The 10,533-nt window shown below is 28.4% G+C and overlaps 1 protein-coding gene across 4 annotated transcripts; it reads right to left on the bottom strand.

Annotated features, from left to right (window-relative positions):
• Positions 1–1,873: 1,873 nt before the first annotated feature.
• On the bottom strand, positions 1,874–5,071 carry LOC148206643 (cadmium-induced protein AS8-like). Of its 4 annotated transcripts, none has more exons than XM_088104495.1 (4): positions 4,971–5,071; positions 3,625–3,871; positions 3,186–3,386; positions 1,874–2,037 (listed from the first exon to the last, which is right to left on the bottom strand). In XM_088104495.1, the coding sequence occupies exons 2-4, from the start codon at positions 3,863–3,865 to the stop codon at positions 2,024–2,026; spliced, it is 456 nt and encodes a 151-aa protein (XP_087960621.1). In that variant the 5' UTR covers positions 3,866–3,871; positions 4,971–5,071; the 3' UTR covers positions 1,874–2,023. The 4 variants fall into 4 exon arrangements, with proteins under 4 accessions (XP_087960621.1, XP_087960619.1, XP_047154872.1 ...); XM_088104493.1 differs by lacking the exon at positions 4,971–5,071 and adding an exon at positions 4,820–4,964; XM_047298916.2 differs by lacking the exon at positions 4,971–5,071 and adding an exon at positions 4,650–4,952.
• Positions 5,072–10,533: the final 5,462 nt, after the last annotated feature.

Here is a 10,533-nt window from a genome sequence, read left to right as displayed (position 1 = left end):
GGTCTATTTCAGCGGTTCAATAATTATTATTATTCTCATGGCAAACCTGTCAAAGGTTGAAAAAAATATATTTAAATTACTTTTATATCTTGACTTGAGTTTAATAAAAAATAATTATTTTTACATATTAAATTTTATTATAATTAATAATGGAAAATGTATCTTTTAATTCATATTATAAAAGAAAAAGTAATTTTTAAATTAATTTTTATTTTAAATTTAATTTTGAAAAAGTGAATTAATGAATTAAAAAATTAAACTGGACCATCAAATCTGCGGACTAACAAGTCCACCAATCTGTTGGTGCAACTGTGATTGTCATCCTATTCCACTTTGCTTAATCATGATAAAGTTTATCTGTTGAGAATCTTAAATATATATATATATAATAGCATATTGAAAAGAATATTAAAAGTCTTTACCTTGATTTTATATTTTTTACTTTATTATCAGATTCTTTTGACTGCTAAAGTGGGATATAGTGAGAAATAAGGACGAATATTGCATTTTAATTCGGAGAAAATTCATCATTTTAATTCTTGAGAAGGATATATATAACATAAGGAAATGAGACATATTACTACTGAGATTAAACATATCCAGTCAATTATTGGGAGTAATGATTCAAATCAAAGGAATCAACCAACTGTACACTTGAGAATCATAATTGACAACCCACTCAAAAACCCGCATTTAGAGATGTTAATTTTTCCATCAAATTCATTTAGAGATGTTTACTAATAAGACAAAATTCACTAATGAAAAAACTGAAGAGATTTTTATCCATTCAAAGAAGGTAACTATAGGAATTTTTCATATTTTTTTAATAGAAATTTAGGTGATAAATTCAATGCAGGAATATCCAACCATAACGTTAAAAGTTTTGAAATAATTATGCATCAATAATAATGATATGGTCAACGTTTTTATCACAATACATTATCATAATATTAAACTCTTTAGTTCAAACTGTCAGTGATAGTTTGACTGCTCCTAATGTCAAATTATTCAAATTGAGAATGTTTTGACTATTTGTGGAAGATAAAAATAAAAATTTGAATTCTCACGTGAAAAATAATACTAATGAAAAAATAGGAATATTATTTATTTTAAAGAGGATAGGATGTCTATGGAATTCTAAATCAGACGAAGAAAAAATAAATAAAAGAGAAAAATAATATTGTCAAAGAAATAGTAATAACTTAGTAAAGTTTGACATAAATTATATTATCTAGAAAGTTTTGAATTAACATAGAGTGTATTGAGGTCATTTTCAATCAACATTTCATATCTTATTTCGTTGACTTTATTCTATGAACTAAGTTACCCAAAGGTTGTAATATCCCAAATTCACTAAAAATGCACTATTTTGTTTTAGCTTAACCTATAAGTTGTTTGGATAGAAGAATAAGCTTGTTAATATATTATATGTTTTGTTTGAATATAAGATTAGGAAAAAAAGATTGTTGTGTACTCCTTTTCCACCACACACTCTCTGCATAAGGGGAACTTAAATTTCTCATTTCTCTTTTTATAATAATGAAATGTTTCTTTAGGGAATTCTTATATTAAGTTTCTCATTATACTCATCTCATTATACTCATGTATAATTTATTATCTAAATTTGAAAGTGAGATAATTATGTTGTATAACTTTTTAGTTCATCGTGTATAATTATACTGCTATTAAATACTTTAATTTAAAATTGTATTTTATTCATATCACGATAATTTTTTCTATATTTTAAAAAAATATCTCCGTCACACCTGGGCAAAATACTAGTGTTACTGCAAGGAAATTGTTATGTTTTTGTTTCTCTAAGTTGGATGAGGTTAGGAGATCTTAATATGTTTTTGTTAGGTGCAACTTTGTGAAAAAAAAAAAAGCATTTTAAAACAATATAAAATACAGCTGAATTTGGAACGAGACATAGAGTAGAACAAAAGGTTATATCTCATCTATTTACAGTGAAAATAAGATCTTCGGTTTCGAGTCAACAAAATGTAAATGAGAAGCACAGAAGTCAAGAATCTTTTCCTGCAAAATAAGAGATGCAAACGTCAAGTTCACTTCCTTCAGCAAGTAATGAAATGACGCATTGAATGAGAGTAATGCAAGGATCTTCCACAACTCTAGACTTATGCACATATGAACTACTTTCTCTCAAACTAATTGCTTTAAGAGGATATCATCTGCTACATCATGCACTTCTCATTCTCTAACTTAAACTGTTTCAGCATGAAGAATTCATCTTAAAGAAACCAAACTTTCAGATGTCATTCTCAACAGCCTTAGCTCACACATCCAGATGAATAAAATCTTTGGGATGATATCAGAATGGGCCAACAAGGAAAACTAAAAATTGGAATCAGATGCGAGATCAGTTTAGAACAGTTGATAATAATTAGCTTTACATAAGGCATGAGTTTACAGTTGGGAAACCTCTACTTGCTGTCTATAAGTTGGTAATCTACATTTCATATTTGGCACATCACTAGAAAACAAAGTACCAAAGTAGAGGCATTTCTCATGATTATGGTTTCGACCTTCTCTCTAGCTTGGGTTCAAGCTCATTAAATAAGAAAAACATTAGATAAAAGGCCTTTTGTCTGATGACAAAAGTTTCCTAACATTACCATATAAAATCACACAACATGAATTTGAGAGACGTGCATCAGTTTTGTTAGATTCTCATTACTGGCAAACTGCCTATGTTTTTATTGACCAATTACTTAAAATTTGACCCATCCACTAACTTGTTCGAAATATTTTTGGGGGAGGTAGCTAAGCTAATGGTCCTTTGGGGCAGCTTCAACCTAGAATTGAATCACAGCCAGGAAGCTTTGCCTTACCTTTTGGCTGCTATCTCCTTCATTCAAGGTCAAAGACCTCCTTTCTACAAACCAAAAGAATTCATATTCTATAGGATGGGCTTAATTGCTTGAAGACACTAAGGTAGAATTCAAAGGAATTTCTGATATTCCTAAACCAAATAATGCGTTAACCATGTCATGTTTGGAGGGATAGTCCAGGAATTTGAGAATTCAGAGTTAAACCATAAATTCGTTTAGGAAATTTAAATCAGTAACTCAATCTAGCTAGCAAACAGGTGGAGGAATGCACAAAACCCTATGAAAACACGAGGAAGAAATTTTACATTGAAATAAAGATAAATGCAACAATACCTTTATGAGAGCAGAACAACTGGTTATGGAATGTTTGCATACTTCTACGAGCAGAAGAAGTAATCAAAGACAAGTTCTTCTTCGTGTCAAAGAAGTCAATTCCTTTGATTGATAAATGCCTTTGCCTAAATTCAAACAATTTTCCACTGGCTTCTCTTTGCAAGTCAGAAATACAAGGTAAATTTCTCATCCAGCTAACCCCTGCAATATTAAAATAAGTTGTATCAAATCTGCATGGGTTTAAGAATGAAGACTCTGCATGAGTTTAAGAATGAAGGCTTGGAAGTCCAACATTCTCACAGAACATGAACTTTGTATCCGCTGTTTGAGAAAAACAGTTCCTGATTACCCCAAAATGCATACAAAAACTGACTTAACTTGTATAAGTGACACTTTAAGATAGCAATCAATGGCTTCACTTAGTAACAGAGATTTTTACCATTATAAGGAGCTACAAAGACAAAGTGAGCAGGGAGCCCAACTCCAACACCAGCAAAAGTGATGCCTACATTGAATCCAATGCCACAGCCAGCTCCAACATAGCCTATCACTTCAGGACCAAACCCAGGACCCCATCCAACACCACAACCAACGCCCACACCCATTCCCCAAAACGCTCCATAAGTTGGATGAACAGGGTTCCATCTTTCGTACCTTCTAAACAATCCTTTTATAATCATTAGGACCTGAGAACATTGATAAATAAATAAGAAATACCTCAGAAAACAAAAAGTTCGTTGAAGCGCCTAAACCTGCAGTCATCTCGCAAACTATAATAAAAGTTTATCATGACATGAGTCAGCATAAATGAATGGAGGAAAGAATCAATAGATATTTGACACAGCCAATTATCCATAGTGATCTAACAAAATGTCATTAAACTGTATTACAATCATCAACATTGTGTTTCTAAACTACCCAACAGACTAGAACTTGCTTTTCGACTTAAGAGCCTGAAACATATATCTTTGCAGTAACAACAGCCTCTTAAAACCATTTTGTGCCACCTCCAAAATTCTTAGTATAGAACACATTTTGATTAGGTTGAAAAATAGTCAGAGAGAACCAGTAAACAGGGAATGTATCGGACAATACATGTGGATAACGCCAATTGCAGAAAATATCCTTATAAGGCCAGCTAGAAGTTTGCATTGGACGCTAGAAGCATCATAATTCTCTACACACTTAAGAAGGATCATAAACTCATAATTCATAATTAATTCTTGGATGGTAATCCACAGTGGTTTCCAATCTCAATGCCAACTATAAACACCGTCATCAAACCCAATTAGCCAAACTTCATCTTTCTTGGATATCTATCAATGCATATATACTATCCCACCTCATGACCATAACAAACACTAACAAGAGATGACAGTTTCATGGTTTCTCTTACATACATATATCCAAATAAAGAAATCTCAAGAATTAAACCAAAAAAAAACAAAAATCAGTGAAGCCTACAAAAGGAGATTTGGTTTTCTTCCATTCAGCCACCATCCCTATAACAGCAAACAATCGAAACAGATTGCTGAACACTCAGCAGGGTAAAGAGTAAACAAACAGTGTGATTCACTAACTACGATAATGCGCCGAAAACGATTTTCCAAGTGTTTAACGGTGAAACCAGGAACCTGAAAGTTGGGAGAAGAACCATAGAAGATTCTGGATTATAGGGCGAATCCAAATTTGACAGTTGGCGAAGAGAAAGAAACAAAGAGAACAAAGCACTAACAGGATAAGATAGTAGCAAAAGCACGTTGTGATTACATTACATTACATTACCTAAATTGTGGTGTGAATCAGTGAAGTCAAGACAAGAACACAGTATGGGGTTTTCTTATCTTATTGGCACCACAACATCATTATTTTTAATTGAAACAAACTTATAAGATATCCAATAAAAATATTTAAAACATATAAATAATGTTAGCCCGAATAAATAAGTAAAATATGTATGTAGTTTATGTTTAATAAAAATAATAATTTAAAAATGTTTCCTCCAAAGTCTTTTTTTTTATGAAAAACAGATTGTGTAGAACTGAAAACAATATAGACAAATTTCAACAAAATGTAATTACACTTCAGTTAGGTATTGAATAATGTGCAACGAAACAATGATTGACGTTTAAGATGTGTTAAAGCCATAATTAAGTTTAGTTTATTTCTTTATCAATGAAAAAATAGAAACAAGAAAACATTCTTTGCTAGCCAAATCACCCGAGAGGGAATATGCGTGCTGAAAAAGTTGAAAAAGAAGAGCAAGTCATTTAAAAACAAAATAATGTTTAATATCTAGAAAATTTTATTCATATTAATCTTATTATTTTCTACATTTTGTTAATTACTGGTTTATTTAAAAATATTTTAATTAAATTAAATTGATTTGTATAAAAAAATTGAATTTTTTTCAAAATAATTGAACTACATCGTTAAATTACTGGTCTTATTTTGCCACAATCATTTTGGGTCAGTATGGATTGAGAAGAATTCATAGTTGAACCCATCCACACACAAAAAATTACAAAGTAAAAAATCAACTTTTTTTTCCTTTATTTTGTTACATTTTGTCTATGATTATTTTTACAAAAATAGACCACTAACTCTCGCTTAGTTTTCTAGTTCTATACCCTAAAATTTGCTTGAAACCTTCCGTACTCATTTGATTATATCATTTCAGTTTCTACTTTCTGCACCCTCATACTTACTAAGTGTACTCTAAAAGTTGTACTATATTTCATTTGACTTTTGACCTTTTAAAACAAATCCAAAACAAGTTTTCTAGGCAGTTTTAAAAAACAAACTTTCTAAAAATACTCTGGATTTTCAAAATTAGGTTTAATTAGTAATTTACTGTCTATATTTTATATTTTTTATTGGTTTTGATATTTATATTTGTTTTTATTTAATTAAGTTTTAGTATTTATTAAATAAAGTTGATATAGTTATTTACCGTTAATGCCTGAAAGTATTATATGTTAAAATTTAGGTTATCTTTTACTTGAAAGAGTGTGATATATCAAAATAAGAGTGTTTTAAATTACAAGATGATCTTGATTTTCATATGTGACATATTTAAATTACATGTAATGCTTTCAAATAATGTTGATATTAATTTAATGAAATGAGTCATATTGAATATAGTTAATAAATATTGAAATTAAATTGAGTAAAAAATAAATATAAAATCAAAACGAATGAAAGACTTAAATATAGACACCAAATTATTAATTAAATATTAAAATTATAATATATTTATTGTATTAATTTAATTTTATGAAAATATAATTATAATGAATATTTTTAATAAATCAATACTAAATATGAATAATAAATAAGTAAATAAAAACATATAAATTATAAATAATAGAGATGAGTAGTTCACATTAGTGTTCACGCTTCTTCTTAAAATACAACTAAATAAAGTAAAATAATTAAATAAATTCAAAATAATTATTGGAATTATACTTTTGAATTTTATTCAGTTAAAAATACCCAAAATCATTTTAAATATTCTTAATATTAATAGGTTTTCCTTCTCTTTTAATTCTAAAATTTGATTTTGCGTCCGCTCCTACTTATCTCACCACATTAAACCTTTCTTATTCCAATATGAAACTTTTATTGTTGGAATATGCATTTATTCATTCTGTCAAAAATAATCTACAAAAAAAATATAAAATATAAAGTATCATTTAATTATTCAAAATGACATATTGAAGACATTTATTCACATTTTATTAATATTAGTGAATAATATTTACTTAACAATTATGAAAAATAATTAATTATCTCTATAAATCACATTGTCATAAACACAACAATATATACTTATGACTCCATAAATATTAACTAAAAAAAATTTAATTAATATAAATAAACACAATAATATATAGTTATGGTATAATTAAATCCAACATAGTATTCTTGGATATCATTAATCAAACATAGTATTATTGGATATCAACATCTTTAGTTCTAGTGAAACCTGTGAAGGTGCGTGAATTTTTGTTGTGGATAAGGTTCTTCATGCCAACTTGGCATCATATCATTGACAATGGAGTACTGCAATAACTCCAAAAAAATATTATTCCAATTATAGATTCTAAAGTATAAGATACTATATAAATTTCTCAAATATATCACTTTCCATCTCTAGCTAGATCAATAAATAAGCATTTTCAGTCCAAATCCATTTAATATTTTATTTGTTTTATTATTTTTCTAACATATTCTATTTTGTTTTCTGAAATTTTCTTACGACAACATAGTAAATATACTTAATAATACTTAAATTAATTTTGAGTCATAATTTTTATTTTAAATAATATCTATTCTTACAAAAAATTGAATGAAAATTAATTAAACCCAAAAAGGTAAAACTTAATACATATGACATAATATCTAACTATTTCAAAAAGAGATAAATTTGTAGTGATTCTATATAGAGTTCATGTCAAATTGTTTTTTTTTTCAAATTATAGATGAAAAGTAAACATGGATATCATAAGCTAACATAACAGGATCTGACTTAAATATTATTTTTATTTTTTAAAATATAATATACTTGTGATCACCACGTGTGGCAAACGTCATGAAAAAAGTTGGTCATTGGATGAGAAAAAAATGAAGAATAATTATAATCTTTTCTCTTTCTTTTATTAATATCAAACACACACCAAATTAGGAATACCATGTTCTCTCTTCTAACCCTCAATTAATATGTATATTTCCATAGTACAGTTTAAATAAACTGAGAGTCCCTTTTCATCTCATGTCTGATAATTTGTTGAAGGAAAAAAATGTTTGTTGAGCAAAAGGAAATTAAACTAAAAATTTAGATACCAGTAAAATATGGGAGTCACATTAGACAGAAAATGTATCCTAAATAGCCCAGCGTTTATGAACATACCAAAAACAAAGAGAATTGTCTTTGTTAATTATTGTTTATACCATCACCATGCTTTCATAACAGTACTCACACTAATTAAATAAGATTTATAGTCATTGATTATATTTAAACTTGCTTCTATCTGATTGTGATAGAATCATACTTAAAAGAGTAGAATAATGTATTTATACATGATCAAGTGTGAGAAAACAACACTATATTATAATATGAAAATAATTTCATATGATAATTAATTGTTTTTATCTGATATATTTTGCATTTGAATGAAAAATCGCTATTACCAACATAACCAACAGAATGGATACTTTGATATTATCGATTATTGAAATTTGTTGGTAATATTTGAAATTTGTTAATAAATTTAAATTATCGATTTTGTTGGTAATATTTGAAATTTGTCGATAAATTTAAATTATCGATAATTTATTGATAAAAAAGTTTTACCAGTAAAATTTTAATTGGTAAATTTTATTAAAAGGTATTTTATTCTGTTGATAATTATTGACGAAATATTTCATTATAAAATTTGTTTGTGATTATCGATAGAAAATTTTGTTCACAATATTTTTTGTAATTATTGACAAAATATTTGTCAATAATATTCATCGATAATTATTGACAAAAAAATTCGTCGATAAATACCACGATCTGATTTATCTTTTTTCTCCTCTCTCTTCATCTTCTTTTATTTTTCAGTTTTCATGAATTTTGTTACCAATAGAGTACTGTTAGCCAAACAACCACCACTCCAACCAATTTATTTGAAAGAATGGGAATCACATGAAACCATAAGGTGAAGGAGGAAGAAACCCCATGGGGACAATGTTTGTTGCTTTATTCTCAATAAGATGAGGTTTTTTCACAATTCTCAAATCTGAGAGAGAAAGAGATGGAAGAAAAGGGTGTCACTTTCGGTGATGCTCCCAGTCACACTATCGCATCGACATCGTAGGGACTCATCAGAGAATTTGAAACGCAAACACCATAGAATGAAAAAAATAAAATCTCATTGGTGATGTTGATGGCCTATCTGATCTCTGACATGGTGAGCTCAATCGATGGGCAGAGGTAGCCACGACAAGTCCTTAAGTTGTAGTGGTGGTGTGCTAGGCTTTGGAGAAGATAAATAAAGGGGTATATGTTGACGTTGAACACAAGATTTGTGTAGAAATTTTTTTTCTCTTTTTACTGACGGATTATTTCATAAATGATACATATTTTATTTAATGACAAATTTTATTAACAAAAAAATATGTCAATAGATGCAGAAAGAGATATATATTGACACTAAATGTGAGATTTGGACATAAAATATGTCTCTCATTTTATCCACGATTTATCGACTAATTATTTTATCGGTAATACATATTTCATTTATTGATAAAGAAAATAGATTGATAAATGAAATATGTATTACCAACAAATTTTTTACCGATAAAAAATTTGTCAATAAAATTCATAAGTAATTAAAATTTTAAGATTTATTAATAAAATCTATCTTTATTAACGTATTTATTTTCATCAACAAAATTTCATCAATAATTCTATGAGTTTTTTAATATAAAAAATACTGCAAGTAATGTCATTTTTTCATTTCTTTTAAACCGACAAATTCTTTAGATACTAACTAAACAATAACATATAGCATATGGCATTAACATGCAAGTTCATGTGTACACAAAAAACCATCGATTACATATATTGTTAGATAATTTGTTAGCGTATAGTTCTAATCCATCTTATATATAATAGATGGAGGCATTGTATTTTATCACATATGGGGTGCCACGTCAAAGAATTAGCTTCCGAAATGGGTTGCCACTTTGAAGCATAAATAGGTGAAGGACATGAAAAAAAGGTTATGCCTATTCTTGCCTTTCCTCATCAAGAATGTTGTGCCACTTCTTTATAGAACAAACTTTCCCGAATCTACATAAACATTCATCTTGTATTTTTAATTGAACAATCCAAAAACATTATGGATTGAGTAATTTAGAACTTTTCCAGATTAATCAATCCCATAGGGGAAAAAATGCTACGTTTTGCTATATAATTTTCATAAAACCCAAAACTACCAACATTTTTGCTCTCTCGCTCTCTCTATTCGTGTTGTTAACTTGTTGTGCAGGTAGTATTCACGGGGGTGCAGGAAGAAAAACCCAAAACAAGAAATCACACTTATGGATGACCAAAGGCCCAAAGTTCATTCATCTGAACTTCATTGCAGAAAATAAAACAAAAAATGCAACAAATCATGAAAATAAAACCTTAGCCTTCGGCTTTAGCTTCCTTAAATTCATCCACTGCATAAAAATTAGATTAACTTAAATGAACCATGAATATGTTGATGAATTTCTAAGAAAGCCTTCATCCATGTGACAGTCTTAACACGACTCAATAAGTACGAGCAAGCATTCCTACACCTAAGATTCTGCA

The sequence above is a fragment of the Vigna umbellata genome, chromosome 1, assembly GCF_029865625.1.
Source record: "Vigna umbellata cultivar VRB3 chromosome 1, Vumbellata_1.0, whole genome shotgun sequence".
Taxonomy (NCBI): domain Eukaryota; kingdom Viridiplantae; phylum Streptophyta; class Magnoliopsida; order Fabales; family Fabaceae; genus Vigna; species Vigna umbellata.
This window is presented reverse-complemented; position numbering and strand designations above follow the sequence as displayed.